The sequence below is a fragment of the Marmota flaviventris genome, chromosome 11 (assembly GCF_047511675.1).
Source record: "Marmota flaviventris isolate mMarFla1 chromosome 11, mMarFla1.hap1, whole genome shotgun sequence".
Classification (NCBI taxonomy): domain Eukaryota; kingdom Metazoa; phylum Chordata; class Mammalia; order Rodentia; family Sciuridae; genus Marmota; species Marmota flaviventris.
Genome location: NC_092508.1, coordinates 42,288,703 through 42,307,309, shown reverse-complemented (window position 1 = coordinate 42,307,309; position 18,607 = coordinate 42,288,703). Strand labels below are relative to the sequence as shown.

The 18,607-nt window shown below is 33.6% G+C and overlaps 1 protein-coding gene across 1 annotated transcript in view; it reads right to left on the bottom strand.

Annotated features, from left to right (window-relative positions):
• The window catches only part of Tmeff2 (transmembrane protein with EGF like and two follistatin like domains 2), a 240,566-nt gene that overhangs the window by 210,822 nt on the left and 11,137 nt on the right, over window positions 1-18,607 (bottom strand). Inside the window, exon 4 of the mRNA XM_027925008.2 lies at window positions 14,479-14,505. Within this exon, the coding sequence (XP_027780809.1) occupies window positions 14,479-14,505 (27 nt within the window). The remainder of the gene's footprint in view (window positions 1-14,478; window positions 14,506-18,607) is intronic.

Sequence of the window (18,607 nt, the reverse complement as noted above, 5' to 3'; positions counted from 1 at the left end):
GGCTTAAATACCTGTGTCTGTATGAGGACAAACTCAAAGCTCATGACCACTTCCTCCTTTGAAGCTTACACACACTGTCCAACATGTACTCAAGACTCAATAGATGAATGGAAAAAGAAAATGTGGTATATATACTCAATGGAATATTACTCAGCTTTAAAGAAGAGTGAACTTATGGTATTTGCCAGTAAATAGCTGGAGTTAGAGAATATCATGCTAAGCGAAATAATCCAGTCCCACAAAATCAAAAACTGAATGTTTTCTCTAATATAAGAATGCTAATTTACAATAAGGCAGGGGGGACTAGGGACGAATAGCATTACCTTAGATTAGGTAGAGGAAAGTGGTGGGAGGGGAGGGGATGGGATGTGGGGATAGGAAAGATGGTATCATGGAACAGACATCACTACTGTATGTATATATGTGACTACATCACCAATATGATTCTGCAACATGTACACTCAGGAAAATGAAAAATTATATCCTATCTATGTATGTCAAAGTACATAAATGCATTTTACTGCCATGTATAACTAATCAAAGCAAAGTAAAAAATTAAAAAAAGAAATACACAATAGCAAATGAAAAAAATTTGGAATATAGACCTTTCAAAAACTTTCCTCACAACAGATTACCTTTCTATAGAAATTCCCCAAAAGATTTGCATTAACACAGGTAACCATTTGTGAAAGAGATTGAGAAAGAAAAATTTTGTCAAAATCATGAAAATAATTTCCATACAGAAATTATTTTAAGCTTTAGGCTTGAGGTTCTAATTACCTTCAATCTAAAATTTAAGTAACAAATCTACTTAGAGGAGACCACTCCCCAGTCTCCATGTGCCCTACCTGCAATGCAGGGCAATAGAGAGAGACCTCTGATGATCCAGAGGCCAGGAGACAAACGCATGGAGTCCGGACAGAGTGTTCAAAAAGTGCACAGGATAGTTTGCTAATTTCTTTGATTTTTAATATCATCATTCAAGAAAAGTGCTTCTTATTCAGGTGTCCTTTAAAAATGCTGGGTAAACAAAATTTAGTATGCTTTTACAGCAAGACTTTTCAGTCCTGCTTATGACTTAGGTGAACAATCATGCCTTTTCCAGGATTAAAGTTTCTTAAAAGTAGGACTTTCAGTGCTAAAACTGGAAAAATTTCAGGCATATTGCAACTAGTTGCTTGTATATAACTCTTCAAAAAAAAAAGTCAAAATATGCTACATTTCTCAACCTCATTTATCTGTGTACACCATGGCAGAACAGCATCTTGAGGCCTTCAAGTTCCACAGGGTACATTTTTAGGAGTGCTAGAGTACAGAAAGGTTGTCTAGATTTCTCCATCAGCAGAATGAACAGTGATTTCAACCTTCATCTTATCTGGCAGGAGAAACATTTTTGCAATCAAGTATCCACTAGCAGCATTAAATGCTATTTCCGATGGGTGAGAAAAATGTGTGTATGCTGGAGTTGGGAAGAAAACCTACATCTGGAACACATTTATTTTTTCCTTCTTAAAGCATATGTGTGGCAGGTATAGAAATAATCAAGAGAGAAATACATTATATAAGTATATACTATATGTGTTAATATGAAAAGAAATTTAGCTTAGAGTTGGAATGCATAAAATCAATATGGCATACACAAATCTGAAGCTACTTAAAATTCCACCTCTTTTGTTCCAACTTGAGCACTGAAATTCTTCTACATCATGTTGAACATCGGTGCTTTCCCCTCCTTCTGACATTTAACATTGGACAGTCTTTCTTTCTCTCACCAGGCTGTTCTCTCTTTTTTTCATCCAAAGTCTCCTTTTTATCCTCCACAACTGTCTTTTGTATCTGAGTGCAGCATTGCAACGCTGTTCCAGAATCATTTGTGGGGGAAAATAGATGAGCTAGAAGAGCATGAGGAAGGGGCAAGGGGTCCGATTTGAGCTTGGCTGAAGAAATAGACTCACTTTGCAGATTTCTCAAGAGTTAATGTCTATAATAATATTTTCTACTCCCATTCTAAGTTGAGGGTCCTATTACCAATTATGGGGAAGTAGAACAACGGTCTCTGTTTTCATGTATGCATAAATTAATTTCATTCTTTGTAACTGACATCACTGCTCTTCCCAGTTCCTTCATTCATCCCTTAATTTAATAATATTCATCAAGCATCTACTCTACGGAAGGTCCACTTCTATGAAGCTCTGCTGGTTGAATCTTTACTTGTAGTCTTCCTTTTTAGTCTTGTGAGAGTGGTGTGACTTTAAACTCACTTGCTCTAGAATTTCCAAGACATCATGGGAAGGTGCCATTTTCCTCCTCTCTCCAGGTTTGCAATATTTCTTAAGTTAAAGCTGAAGCTCAGAGAGTTCTATTCTTTCATGTCACTAAATTGCGGTAAGAGTCTTTCTGGATGTGAGGAAGTAATATGAGTGTTTCACTTTTCAAGTTATATTATTTGGTGGATGAAGCGAATTTATGTGGCATAATCATTGTAATTCCCTAAAAACCCAGAAATGATAGGGTCCCTCCACACACTCTGGTTCAATGTCAAATTAAATGAAGGCATCAAATGGATTTCCAAATGATTCTATTCTTTGGCCAAAGCCATTTGGTGTTTTAATAAGTAATTTGGGTGTGAAATAAAGTATTCACATAGGATAAAATTACCTCAATTACCTGCAAACTAACTAGAATCCTAAAATAACTTCAAATTTTTTCTCTGCACACCACTTTTAGGATAGTAGAGTAGATCACAAATGAACAAATTGATATATTGATATCAGATGCTATATACTTCAAAAATAAAGTGAATGTAGAAAAAAAATAGCTCTCAGGCAAAGCTTGCAATGGATTTTTTGCAAGGCTTCTCTTGGGTTTTCTTGACATCTTTTAGATCCTGAATATGAAAAATGGTGCTTATTTTTGAGGCTGACTTAGGTTTGTGGGTATCATCTTGCCTTATTTTTAGTGGAATGGATCATATTCTTACATTTTTATTGTTGTTGCTTTTCAGTCCTCTTTCACTAAGTTAAAACACATTTATAGTTACTTTAGTATAGTAAAACCTTCACATATTCAATCTTATGTTAGAATTTCAAATAATTGAAACTACAACATGCAAACATGAATGGGAACATTTGGAAATTTAGGTACACTTTTTTTGTTGTTTTTAGTGTTAATGCATTGTTCAGCTAAGCAAATATTTAATGAACTCCTACATACAGCAGATCTTGTATTGTGATATACAAGTAATAATACTAATTAGTCCCAGGCACATATGCACACAGATTATTTCCATGAATCAAATTAATAGTGTACAAGAAAAATTTATGAGAGATATTTAGCTCAATCAAGGGATTGAAAAAAAAATCATCCTGAAGAACATGATTACCAATTTAGTCTTGAAAGATGAACAATTTTTAAACAAACACATGAGAAGAATTTCAGGAAGAGGGAAGAGCATTAACAAAGCATTGAGGTATGAAATCAACTGATGGTTTTTCTCAATGATCTACTCTCTATACAAGAGTGTACCTGAGTGTCAGGTCTGAGGTGTAGAAGATGCATGATGAGGATGAAGAGGCAGGAACTGAATCAATTCCAGAGGTCATTATATCTCCTAGGGAAAACCAACTTTTATCCTAAGGTTAATAGCCATTTGAGGGTTACAAGCCAAGGGGTGGCATGCTTAGATAAGTATTTTACATAAACAATTCTGGCTGTGCAAATACAAAAATTTTAGGATTACAAGACCAGAAGCAAGCAGACCTTTTAAGAGGCTGTTTTTCCTAAAGCCATACACAAGAAATGTCAAGAGGCTGAAATAAGAGATTGTGGAGGGTCTGAAGATAAAGATCTAAGAACCATTCACAATACAAAATCCACAAAGTGTGCTAATTTATAGGATTCAACTTGCTTTATAACTATGCCACATTCTGTTTCAAAGCAGATCTCAGCATAAGGGAGTTTTCTTCGTGAAAACCCATGGGAGTTTCCTGAATCAACGCCTGGATATGGTTGGACAGCCTGGACTTCAAAGGTAATGTGAGCATGAGTTTCCAGAATATAGCCATTTAATATCATCCCACTATTTAAGATGCAGTAAAATAACTCTACTACTAATTCTTTTCTTTAAACTGCCAGCTGTGTTTCTCTTTAATTATATTTAAAAATAACACCTACTTTCAAAGATAACCACATTCAAGCTGCTATTATGGTTGTCTTTTGAGTAACTGAACAAAATCCCTAGCATTGTAAAACTCTCCATTCCTTAAGGATTAGCTCTCAAACTACATTACGGAGGCCTGAGAGGACCAGAAAAGACGGCCCTATATAACTCTACATGTCCTTTCACCACGTTGCCACCACTGCCACTTAGATCATTGCGTCAGAAATTCTATGTGCCAAAGGTCATGTTTTTCTGTTAGTGTCAAGGTCTCTGGAGAGGACAGTCAGTTCATCTGGAATAATTCCTGATCTATCTAAATGCTTACAAGAGCATGTAAAATCTCTTAGCGCAGCCAGGACCAAACATATGCAGAGTACACCATTTTGTGTAGATGAAATTATAGAGACGAGTTCCCTCTCTAACTGACTCTACTACCATGATCTTTTTTTTTTTTTTTTTTTTTTTGGCGGGCGGGGTGGGGGGGGTCTGTGGACTTCACCAAGAGAAAATACTGAGAGAACAGTACCCTATTAGCCAAACCATAGGAAAAAGAATGAGAACACACCTGGAAAATGAGAGAAAATGGGAGGAAGGAAAGATAATTTTATAAGAAATACTATTTAATTAGGAATGGATCCAGTTTAAGTGATCCATCTGCAGAACAGGTTGTTGAAAGTATCAGACCAACCTTATTTAAAATCCAGCAAATCCCCTTTTTATTCTTCTCAGAGAAGGATCCACACCAAATACACAATTAAAAGATTTTTCAGAACCAGTTCACTAACTGACAGGCACTAGAATAATTCTTTTGGTTTAACTCATTGAGCTAGGATGCTCACATTATTTAAACATATTGTTTTCTATTTATTCCTGGATTTTCTTAAAATCCCCAAGCTATAACAAGTGTGTAATTTACCAGAGAATATGAAATTGCTCTTTGTTAAGTACACATTGGAAATCATACACGACAATATGTATTTATTTACATTTAATTCAGTAAAAAAGCTATATTTTCAAATCCGAATTTGAAACCAATTCAATGCAATTTGGCATGCACTGCTGCATGCCTAGGCATTCTTATGCATTAAACACAGTCTAAAAACAACAGAAATTTTCTGCTTGCTTGAAAGTATCCAATAAAGAGAAGTGTATTTTATAAAACCTCCAGTACAAAAATACCTTAAGAGATATAATTGTGGATTTAACTACAGCAACATCTAGGATATTTATTCAATAAAGACTCACAGACAACATTGCTAATGTGAGTAGCTGACTGGCTGGTGTATCTAACATACACACAGGGAGTCTACTAGAGAATATGCCACAAACTCCCGAAACTCGATGACAATCTGAGAACAGAAACTTTATGTTTTTCTCTTAATTGTAGATGTCTCCTCACTTCCTCCCAGTTTCTGCATAGTGCATCATCAAAACGGCAGCCAAGGTGATCTTCAAGATCACCAGTCCCATCCCAACATACCTCTGTGCTCCAGACTTTCATAAGGGTGCCAGGAGCCATCCATGACCCATGTGTAAACTGAGCGATGTTGAAGCCTTTAGGCACAGAAGCCCAGTTTTGGAAACTTCCAGTCGGAACCCACTGGTTTGAGAACGTCCTATTCACATGGCGCCCTGTTCTAGTGCATTGCTCAAGTTCAAGCATAACCTCCCAGAGATGGGTGTAGCTTGTCAAATGTCAATCAACCTTTTTACTGCAAGACCCCTGCCACACCAAGAAGCAAGCATGGAACCAAGACTCCACTAGCTGAAACCTTATCCCTGCCTTTGATGTACTCCTCCTTAAATAAAGAGTGAGGGCCTTTTTCAGTGGGTCAGTTCCAGCTCCCATCAGGACTGGAAGACCCATCAGACTCTCCTCTTTTTATATCTAATTTTTGTCTTTGTCTTTACTTCTTACTGATTATTTCAGACATTTTATTTTCCCAGGTAGCTCATACCTTCTGGTTAAAAACCTACCCTTTTGGGGTACAGGCTACCCAGTTAGAAAGGCTCCCAGCTCACTCAAAGGAAGAGCCATTCCCTGTGAGAGAGTCTGAAAGATCACTTTCCCTCTCTTTCCTCATCTTCAACCAAGCAACTTCTTACCCACTTTAGTCCAATTAACATCTTTGATCTTCTTGGAATATCTCAAACATGCACCCACTTCAGAGGTTCGGCATCTATAGATCTCTCTGCTAGAATGTCCCTCATTTATTTCAGGGTTTGTTCCCTCTCCCCCTTTTTATCTTTCTCCCAACTTTCCTGATCACTCCCCAAACACTGGCACCCCTCCCTTCCCTTATCCCACTATTTTCCTACTTCATAACACTTGTTACCATCTGCGAGTCTATATTCTTTGTTTTTGAGTTTACTATTTGTATCCTTTCATAAGGAAGAAGCTCAATAAAGGCAGGGATTTTCTTTTGTCTGTTTTGTATTTTATGGGTCTTACTGGAGGCCTTGATTTCATATCCACATTTCTCTCTCCATAGCTACTAGGAGTGTTGCACTCTGCTCACAGTTGAATGCCTCTTCAGGTCAAGTCCGTAGCTGAAGAGAGCCATCTGGCCTGAGACACACTCCCTTTTGTGTGTTGCCCACAGTATTGGTGATAAATGGGGGATATAAGGCCCAGCCCCATCATCCCAATTGAGCAGAACTCATAAGGACCATCCATCTTGAGAACTCCATATCAGTTGTGATCTGGCTGTTTAAAATCTGCACCAATAAAAATTCTTCTCTTCCTAATCCACAAATGTAATTCCTAAGCGCAACCATCAGTAAACTTCACATAACACAAATCTCAAAGTACTTCCTTGTAAATCCTGACACAGTCACAAATGAAGAAAGTGAAATAACCTTTCTGGGGTCACTTGGCTAATTAAATGGTAATCCAGGACTGAAATCCATAGAATTGAGAGCTCCAGAGACTGTGCTTTGAACTACTGCCTCCTATAACTACTCATTTGTTACATGTCTACACAAACACACATGTGTGCATGCGTGTGAGTGTGTGACAGGGTCCTGCTGCTTTGCCCAGGCTGACATCGATTTTCTGGACTTAAGCAATTCTCCTGCCCAACTTACAGTTAGCTGTGGTTCAGGTGTGCAACATCATGACTGACTTCTATTTTTTTTTTTTAATCACAAATGTAAAATATATTAAATACCTTAGAGTAATACTTATAGCAGAAGAAGGGGATTAGGGATAGGGAGAAAGGGATAGGGGAATAACAGAAGACAGGAGATGGCAATCATTATATGCTATGAACTGAGATGAATGATTAACTTAAATAACAGATAATAACACAGGCCCACAGGGTTTAATACTGCACTGAATAGAACAGATGATTTTAGAAGTAAAATTGAGAGCGGGAAAGGTATAAGAAGAAGGCATTTAAATTGTTTTTTTTTTCATAGGATTCTTGGTAGAAAGTACAATTTATATAAACCACAGAATCTGAGGTCTGGTGTAGTCATTGTGAACAGCTACTACAAGAGGCACGATAACTTTGAAGACAGTTTCCTTCCTTCCTGAAATTTCAGGGTCATGTTAGTTACCATATTTGCCATTGGGACTGTAGGTAAGATACTCATCCTTTCTAATCTTTATTCAAGGGCTACTGTTGTGATTAAATAAATTAGGTATTAACTATTAGTTATCCTTCCAACATTTAATAAATCATAGGGCCTTTTAAACATAATTATACATGGTTACAGATTTACTTAATTCATATTCTATTTTTTTAAAGAGAGAGAGAGAGATAATTTTTTTTAAATTTTTTTTAGTTATCGGCGGATACAGCATCTTTGTTTGTATGTGGTGCTGAGGATCGAACCAGGGCCGCACGCATGCCAGGCGAGCGCGCTACCACTTGAGCCACATCCCCAGCCCATAATTTATATTCTAATATTGAACAGGACTGTAGTATGATCTTTCCTTCTATTTTAAAGGAATCTCTTTCTAAAAGTCTCAGGTCCACCTAGAAATACTTTGCCATGCTTATAGCCCTATGAGAAATTCTTCCTTATAATACACAGAATCGAACCCATACCATAAATCTCTCCCACATTGTCTTCATTGGTTTCCCGTTGGGACAATATGCCTGCTGCTGTAGTTTTAAGAATTATTATTTATTGTTTTCAAATGTTTAACATTATTCCTTCTTTCTTATCTATCTTCTGTAATTTAAGTTTCTTTGGATACATTTATGTTCCACAGTGTATACAAAAAAGGTGATTTTACTTTTCTTCAAGGTTTCAAAGCTAGATGTCTCCTTTAAATACTAAAAACTGTATTGAATTCATACAGCTATTATTATCCTAGCATCAATATTTTAAATCGTGGCTTAAAATTACTAATTAAATATTCAACTCTAATTAAACTGTTCATAGAAATTATATTCTTAGAGTAAATGGGAATAAAATGCAAAAAAAAAATGAATTCTTATCATTTCATCTTTAATTTTTTGAAGTTCAAAGTTTCTTGCATTCGTTTATTATGATCATCTTTCCTGTAAGTAAATACTATTCTGTTTAATTGATAAAATAAACGAATCACCCAAGGAATTGGAGACTAAAACTCTATTAGGTATCCTTAAAGTCAATTAAAAAATCTAGAATGTGAATCTCTGAATTCATCATCCAAAGCCATTTCTATCACACTACACATAATGACTAAATTTCTACCTCTATATATTATTTTTAAAAACACATATGGACAACTCAGACAAAAATTTGTAGCATCCATTTCACTTTCCCAAACAACCTCTAGAAATTCAGAAAACTATTACTGCTCTATTGGAGGGAGAAAAACATTCTTATTTGTAAAATGGTATTCATGTGTGAAATACACTACCATACAGCCAAGCTAATAATAAAGTTCCCTTCTCTTCCCTTTTCACTTTCCATCATTCTCACTTTGTCTCCCTCCTTTTCTTTGCTTCTTATATTTTTCCAACATGAATATCCATTACATGTTCCTCATTCATTCTACTTCTGTTATTACTCCATTTTGGTATTGTTTCTCTTTGAAGTAAAGAGAAAGCAAGATAGATTCCAACTTATGAAAAGCTGAGATAAGATTTCAGTTGAGGTTCAGATAGCCATAAGCTCATCTTCAGGCAAAAGAACAGCAGCTCTCAGGTTTAGCACAGCAAGAGGAGTTTCTACTTTCTACCTCTTATGGATCGCCTTGGAAGACTCTCAGACCCTGCATGCTTGGTGGAATTTCTTTCTTGATCAGCATTACAGCTGAACTTTATACAATTGACATCTGTCATGCTTTGGCTGTAGTGTGAGCCCAGTGGGTGGTTGGGTGGGGGATATGGTGAGGCTTGTGGTGTTTGCTAGTGTCTGACTGTGACATAAAGTGGGGAAGGTACAAACTCCGGTCAGGACAAGGAATGAGTGCAGCAATAGAGAAGAAAAAAATTACTTATTTTTATGTAAAGTTATTTTATGGGATGAATATTTAGTTCCTTGTTATTTACAGTGTATTTAACATTTTTTTTCTGTAGGGGGTTATTTTCCTTCTCATAATTAGAATCATAATTTTCCCACTGTGTGCTGGGGAGAGAATTTATATGTAATCTCCCTGAGTGTAGAAAACTGTGATAATCTTTATCATTGCAGTTCCAGGAATCTTGCCACAGGACCCAGGTTATATTATACTTGTTCAAGTCAACTAAATTCCTGAATATTATCAAGCCCATATTAGAAGGAAAGATATTTTTTTAAAAAAATGATTTCTAAATTCTGAAACTTCTTACAAATCTGTCAGTCTTTAGCAATCCACATTATCAGAAAGATTGATGATTTGTTGCAAGGTCATCTTTTCTTGTTATATGTCTAGTGTTTATAAATGTTTTAATTATGGATATTTATGTAATATAAAGATTATTTGTAAAGATTTTTTTTCAGTAATTAAAAATAATATGTCAACTGGTTTTCTAACAAAGGTTATCTATGATAAAAATTACATGGATACTCATATGAAAATGAGACTTTATTTATAAATAGAATAATTTGACTTGTTACTTGTTGACATCAATCTATTAGACTTGTACAACCACATAAGTGGTCATATTCCTCCTACACACCCGTGCTCTCTTGTACCTCATGAAATAAAACTATATCCATTGGATCTATCCTGTGTCTTAAATACATTTTATTTTTATAATCATTATTATAACATCCCCTATGTTAGTAAAATTTAATTGGGATCCTGTCTTATGTATGGCAAGATAGTATGTTTATAATAACTTTAATAGTTAAAATATAGTTTTCATCTTACTGGACTTACTTTTAATTTTTATGTATCTAGCAAAAACCTAAGCAATCCAGAATTGGGTTTGAAAAAAGAGAAATAATGGAAAACAGTCATAACTTTGCCTTTAAAATATGACTGAAAAACATGGGTTAAAAACAATCCTTAAACCACCCACATATCGTTGGATTTTGAGAGGAGGCATCTTTAATACTTTTTCTTCCTGCAGTATTTGTTGCTTAAGGAAGTCTGTGGGTAGATAAGAGATTATTATCCCTCCTACACACCCGATTTCTTATTTACAACATTAAATCTCCATATATACAAGCACTTGGAACACTAATCCTTTTTGTTCAATCACTTTCTAAAATTCTTTGGAATTTGGTTGAAATTTTACCTTCCAATAGAACATTTTACAATTAATTATAGTTTATCCTGATTTATCTTTTAAAGCATGAGCATATCCAAAAAAGATACCTGAAGTAGATGCTTTTTTGACCAAATATTTTTCTTCGAAAACAGAATTCCATAAACTGTAAGTCTTATGTTGAAAACTAATAATGCAAAATTATTTCTTATATTACAAGTTTTCTGAAACACCAGGAGAAGAGCATAGACTCTGAAATGAGAAAAGCTACCCTTAATATTTGTATGCAGTGTTTTCTTCTTATTACTCTGCAAATTGCCCTTATGAATGAATGCACATCTGTAGATCATGTCAGAGACACAGTACACATGTATACTAATAAAGTTAACCAGTTGAAAATTTCATCTGAACGAACAGATCAATAGTTAAAGATTTTTAAACTCCTATAAAATGCATCCAAACAAGTTAACATAAATTTTATGAAACCTTTATATCCCTTTTATTTGCAATTAAAATGTTCCCTCAAATGCAATAAATGTCAGATATGCACTTGTGCACAAAGTCTAGGCTTAAGTTATTTAAAAAATAATCAAGTCTAATTTTCATTACTACCACAATATTTACTCATTTAAAAATATAGTACAATCAAAAAAGTAAAAATTGATGTATTTTAAAATAATTTCAGAATTTGGATGCTTAATAATATGATTTATGCTAGTCACACATAAAAATGTTTTCCAAGTAAATTTGTTCACTTCACTATTTGGATCAATGCACTCTATTTCGGAACTATGTTAACTTTTTGTTAAAATAAGAAATTGGAAAAATGACCACTAATCTTCCAAAATGCTTGCAAAGATGACCTAATTATTAACTAAACATAGTACTGAGAATATATTCTATAGGCACCAACCACTTAGAAAAAATTCTAGCTATAATTGAGATTAGCCAAACAAGCATAGGTTATTTAATCACTCCAGGGTAATTCAAAAGAAACTGATTCTGGACACTCTGATGACTTGGTTGTAGGCACTATATTAAAATACTGAGCCAGTATAGTATCTGTACAGTAGGATATATATATATATATATATATATATATATATATATATATATATACATACATGTGTGTGTGTGCGCGCGCATGTGTGTGTGTGTGTGTGTATACACACACCAGGGATTGAAATCAGGGGCACTCAACCACTGAGCCACATTCCCAGCCCCCCTCTTTTTTTGGTATTTTATTTAGAGACAGGGTCTCACTGAGTTGTTTAGTGCCTCAATATTGCTTGAGGCTAACTTTGAACTCAAGATCCTCATGCGTTAGTCTTTGGAGCCGGTGGGATTACAGGCATGTGCCACCATGCCCAGCTCAACTATATTTTATGTACAACTCAAAAGTTATGTAAATTGTACTTTTGTATACCACTTTAATTGTAGCTATTAAGACTTTTGGCATCTTGTAATAAATATTTTAAATAAAATTAAAACCATTAGTATTCCAGAGCACAGTCACATGTAGATTAGGGGGAAAAAAAAAAGCAAATCGGTCAAAAATTAAAACATTTACCTCTAATTTTAAAAAGTTTGTTCAGCTAAGAATAAATACACATTACTAAAATTTTCAGAATCCTGATTATTTAAAAGATTTAACTCAGAATAAAATAGTTTTTGTGCTCTAGTTTTTTCTAAACATCTTAAGAAATTTTCATGTTTCTTTTTTTACTCTAAGTTACTACAAATCACCTAAAATCGAAAGGAATAGAAAAAATAAAAAGGAAAAGAAAACAGAAAAAAGTGGTTTCCACATGACGTATCACCCATATATTATGAAGTAAGTTATAAATGTCATACTCAAGAGATTAAAATTATTTCCTGAAAAATTCAGCCTTACTCAGATCACAAGACAACATAATGAACCAAAGATTTCAATATAAAACGCAACAAGGAAAAGTAAATTCGACTTCACTTTCATTTGCATGTACTAACAACAGTGAAAGAAAAACTAAAAACTAGTATCTGAAACAGAAACTATATCCTATCATTTAAAAACAATAAGAAATGATGCATGCTGTGATAGAAGACTCAATTTAACAGGAAGGAAAAGAAGATATCCTGTGTTCTGTGGATTTTTTTTTAAGATGCAAGAAAATGAACAAGGCTTGTTGGAGGAATAGTGGAACAGTTCAATCTCAACACAATATCTGCCAAATTAGATAGTCTACACATAAAACTAAATGGCTTGAAGGTATACAGAATTCTGCATAAAAATTACTTCCTTACAAAAGCAACATTTTAAAAATTAAATGATTTCTTAATATTCCAGTGATGAAACATCTACTTGAGGAAATGTTTTTTTTTTTTTTCCTTTTCTTTTTCTTTAATATTTAATTTGTTCTCTAAGGTCATCCTTTCAAAGCCTCTAAGGAAGCTTCCTTGAGAATAGCATATTAATCAACCAGACTGGGGCTGGGGGTCAACTTAATTTCTTGAAGTAGAGAAAGACTGTCCAAAACTCAAGTGACTGTCCAATATCATGTGATGCTGAAATGCAGTCCATGCTTGAGTCTTGACTCCTGTTCAGTTTTAATCTTTATGGGGGCAGGGAATATGCTCCAATATGCTGCTCTAATTGTGTTCCCTAAGTGTAGTTTATTTGAATTAGTAAAGCCTTTTACTAATAAGTTACATGAGGCAACTTGAAAAATCTTCAAAGTTTCTCAAACTAAATAACTGTGCATTAAAAATCTGCTTTTCCTAAATCCACAGTCTTCTTCAAACTATGCATTTAAGACGTAACTCAAAATCATACATTTAATTATTTTACAAAATTTAAGAAGCCCTTGAGATATTTATATTTTTATTAATGGTTTGTTATTAATCTTGAAATTATATCTAGGTTTTTGTTTTGGTTTATGCACATAAAAGTAGAATTTCACCTGGCCTTCATTTGGAAAAGCACTTGAGACATTTAGAATGAGTTAGCATTAGAATCTTCATTTGGTTCTAAGTACATTAGATCCAAATTTTAAATTTTCTACCTTTCTCTTACATATTCCTACAAGCAAAATTAAATAAAAAAATATTTATCATATTTTTATGGAAAAGAATTATATTTTCATGTAACCAATAAAGCAAAGATAATGTCTTGCTTTCATTGATTTAAATTTGTTTGACATTTTTTTTCTATTATGAATGAAAGTTCTTTTAATTTCAAACTACAAATTTGGTAATTAAGACATTGACTATATGAAAATTATATGTGTGTTAATATTAGTACATTGGCATTGAAGGAAGTATTACGTATTTTTTTATTAAGTGTTATGTACTTTAAAAATGCAAATTAAATGATTTCCTCATGAAATCTTTTTGTCCTCACATATATGCATGAAAACTTTATTTTTTTTAGGAAGTTTTGACATTCTGAGTCTGTCTCAAGGACAGCTTACTCACACACAAGTAAATGAACAAAAAAGATGAAATGGAGATAGTATATGATTGACAAATAGACTAATTTGCATGGTAGATACATTTTCTTAGCAAGGAGAATGATTTTTGTTTTCTCTTTTCCTAAAACAAAAAATGTAAATTTATCTGAGACATTTGTAATAGAATATACATAAGAAAATATCCATAATAATATCCACTTGAGTTTTTAAGTATAGAAAAATAGCTACATCCTACCTCCATCTCCAGATCCTGATCCTGCATCTGGGAGGAGAAAACAAAACAAACAAACAAACAAAAAAAACAGAATTTTTATTAACTGGAAAAAATATTTAAAAATTTGACATTTCAAAGTTCAAGTTTACTTTCTTAATCTAAACCTGTAATATCATTGTGAAAATTACTGATAATTAATCTGATAATGTATAGTCACACCTATTTGTCAATTACTACTAACATAATACATAAAATTAGTTTCCTGTCACTTTTGTTCTTAAAGTTTATGAAAAAAAATTATCCACCTTTAGGAAAATTCCTAAACTTAACTGTACAAAATTCCTCAGATTTTTATTTTAATCAGGCTAAATTTGAAAACTTTAGCAACATAAAAATTAAAAATGAATGGCTTTAACAATAAGTTTTCAAAATTAAACAGTCCAAAAAACTAAGTGTTTAAAAACTAAACAAATAGTAAATAAACTCATAGGTAAGGCTTATATTCTTGCAAATTTCACATGACCAAAGAGAAAACGTTTAAAGATAAAATTTTTATACAATTGATAATGTTTAACAAATACCACAATTGTTGATACTTTTATCTACAACTAAATTGTACTTTGTTTTTGAAATAAAGAAAGGAATAAACTTAACTTGCATCTTTGGGTTTAAAATTGGGTATATATTAAGTGATATTGGAAGAAAAAAAATCATCCCCTTCTGAATTTCTCTTTCTCTACTTCTCTTCCCACTCTTCCACATGACTAAAATTGACCAAAGTTGTCTGAGAACTCAGAAATACCCAGTTTTCTAGTTTCAGTCAAGACCACTGAGTTTCCACTTGCTTTTACTTATCACATGTAGACATCACCTTCCCTCTGCATCCTAACTTCTTCACATTCTAAATACATTGAATTTTGTATTTGTACAGTTAGTAATAGGAGTATGATTAACATTGAAATCCTCTGTCTGATGTGCCATCATCCCACATTGAAATCTCAACCTGGATTCAAGACTTATATCCAATGTTACTTCTATGAATTTTTACTTGATGTTTTAGTTATATTGAAATAAAACTTCTATTTGTCTGCCTCCATGACATAGTATTGAGAGACACTACAGAGAAAGTATCATGGTGAATGAAAAATCCAAAGAAAGTTGACAAATGGAAGAACACATGCCTCCCCAATAGTCCTCCATGTTACAGCATTAAAACTTCCCTGAAGGAGCAGCAGTGAAATTGTTAGACTTAGTGGAGACTCACTTTAAGTAAATTCACAGGTTCTGAGACTGTATTACATCAAAATGTTGATTTATTAGACATTTGCTAATGTGATGACATATATCTTTCCTTAAAGGCAAGCTAATTTGTGAAATCAATTTATAATAAAAATATTTCTTGTAAATATAGAACCATACAAATACTTTAATCATGTTTACATAATATAATGATAACAGATCAAGAAAAACTAATGCATTCATCTCCATCATTGGAGAATATTCTTGCCAACTGGACTGATAATCATAAGTCTCAACATCATTCCTTTTGGATAAATAGTTGCACAAATAGTCCATATTTGCTAAATTTCCTTTTAGTATTCTTTCACAGATAAAATTTATTGACTTTATTTGAATTAATTTAGAAATTTATTTCCATATTATTTGTATTTATCAGGAATGAAATCACAAGTTATAGTATTATAGTGCTAATACATCTACTATATTTAAGTTGAATGTATACTTTGTCATTTTCTATTAAAATCATAAACTTGTGTACATCCAGGCAATGTATTATGAGCCATTCTTCTATACTTACATGCACATAAGAGAAAATGCCCAAAAGCTTATGGGTTCCCAGCTCTAAACATCACTCAAGGAATGACATAGGAATGTTATTTAGATTTCCTAAGCTATTGTTCTATTTAATGGGCATAATGATACCTATCTCATTGGACTATTTTGAGACTAACTGTAAAATAGCTTATTTTAAATGTTTAAGCACAGTCTGGAACATAATAATATGTTGAATAAACATCTTGCATATTCATTGATAGGTTTTCTAAAAAACGTGGCTGTGGGAACTCAGAAAAAAAGTGGCGGTAGTATTATGGCTTGTGTTTTCCATATATGTTTCTAAATATTCAAGGGACATGGTCCTTAAGACATTTCATGTTTGATTTGACTCCAGATACAGAGCTGGGGGAAAAAACAGGAAAAGACTGGGACAATGAACCCATTCAGTCCATGGCATCATTAGAAAATAGGGGAAACTTTAATGTTTTTTCAATTATAAGATGAGTCATCTTGGCAAACCAGAGATCAGCAGCCTACTAAGGACTTATGAGGATGACAGAATACCTATGAAAATATATTATGTTACTGGATCTGAATCTGGGCTCCTAGTTAATGCATTTCCCACAAGGCAAAAAGTTAAAGTGACAGTGAGACCATGAGGAAACTGCCCAGTAGAAAAAAAAATATTTTGTGGACAAAAAAAATATATATCTAAGTTCAATGAAATAAAATTAACATAAAATTATATATTCTGTGACCTTATTATTCCTAAAGATCACAATTTGCCACTTTCAGTCAGTGTCAAACAGTCATAAAAAAATGGAAAATCTATGAAGAAAAAAGCATGTAAAACTCTTTCAGATAAAAAGATTCTGATCTTCAACTTATTTACAGCTAAACCTGTTTAATTGAAATTATTTTGGTATTTGCCTCATCTCTCAAATCAAAAACATTTTTGATTTGCTAGTCAGAGGAAAATGCATTCAGCAGAACTAGCTTACTAATTGAATCCTGTGGAATCTAAGTGTGTGAATGAGCTCAGGACAGCTTACTCAATTGTGATTACATTTTCAACTTGGCTAAGTGTTTATTTCCATAGTATCATCCAGCACATCAGGGACTAGAATGAAAAGACTTGAATGAATCAGGAGAATGTGATTGTGTGCACTCCTAAGAGGCTGGCAAGTCAGAAAGACAGGTCTTAGCTAACAAATGTAATTTGCCACAACCTTAATTTCTGGTCTATTGTTAGACTATTGCCTCATTTGAGGAGCAAATCCTTTCCTCAATATTCTGGGACTTTTCTATACTTTTCCTGGTTTCTGGAAGACTAAGTTTCTTTCTTTCTTTCTTTTTTTTTTTTTAATTCCATTTGGCCTAAACTGTTATTTTTCATTTTTTGTTCCTTTAGTATGGCTGACTGAATTTTCACACAATTAGTTTGCTTCTTGCCTTTCTTTCTGTTTTTCCCACCTCTATTATGAGAGCAACAGGGGTGTCTCCTTCGCTCCCCACTGTACTTGGGAAGCCCATGAAACTTATGCATTGCTGTCACTTTTATTTGTTACTATTCACTCAAGACCAAGGGTGCGCTAGCAATAAAAAACAGCAAAGCACCCGTCCACACTGCCTCGTGATGCTTATTCAGAAAGGGCATTCACATCTAGAGGCATAGGGGCCTAGAATCATTTAGGAGAAAAGACTACTTAACAACCAAAACCAAATCCAAAAGCCTGCATATCACTGTGAGAAATAGCACCAACTCTCTTCTGTTCAGTGTGAGAAACCTTGGTGGTCATGAGTACATCTCAGAATATTATTAACCATTAACAATCAATAGACAGAAGACAATCTAAGGAATACGAGACTTTTCTCCTTGTTCCTTTTCCACTCTTTCCCAGACACCAAACACACATCCTTTAACCTAATGTGCTAAACAGAAATAACTGCTATCTCAGAGGAAATTTTCAATAAAATAGGTCTATCTCAAAACCATTTTCTATTTATACCATTGAAAAAAGTTCATTTTATATCATTATTATTTTTCCTCAATAAATTTACATAAGTCAAATTCTCAGAAATTATGACTTTCCAGAAAGATCCCCATTTGCCATTAAGGATGACTCTTACAAGACACGGAAGTTTCTTTAATACAAGTACCAATGATAAAATCTAACCTAAAGACTCAGCTCGATTTTAAAGAATAGTTTTGTTAAGCTGGGCTTGTACCCCTCTTGTTTTTTCTGCTGTAATGCTGTTAAGCTTTAACAACCACTGCACAAAAGGAAAACACGGAAAGCTAATGAGCATGTGATGTCACTCTCCCCCTTTATTCATATCATCCTTGGTATAACAG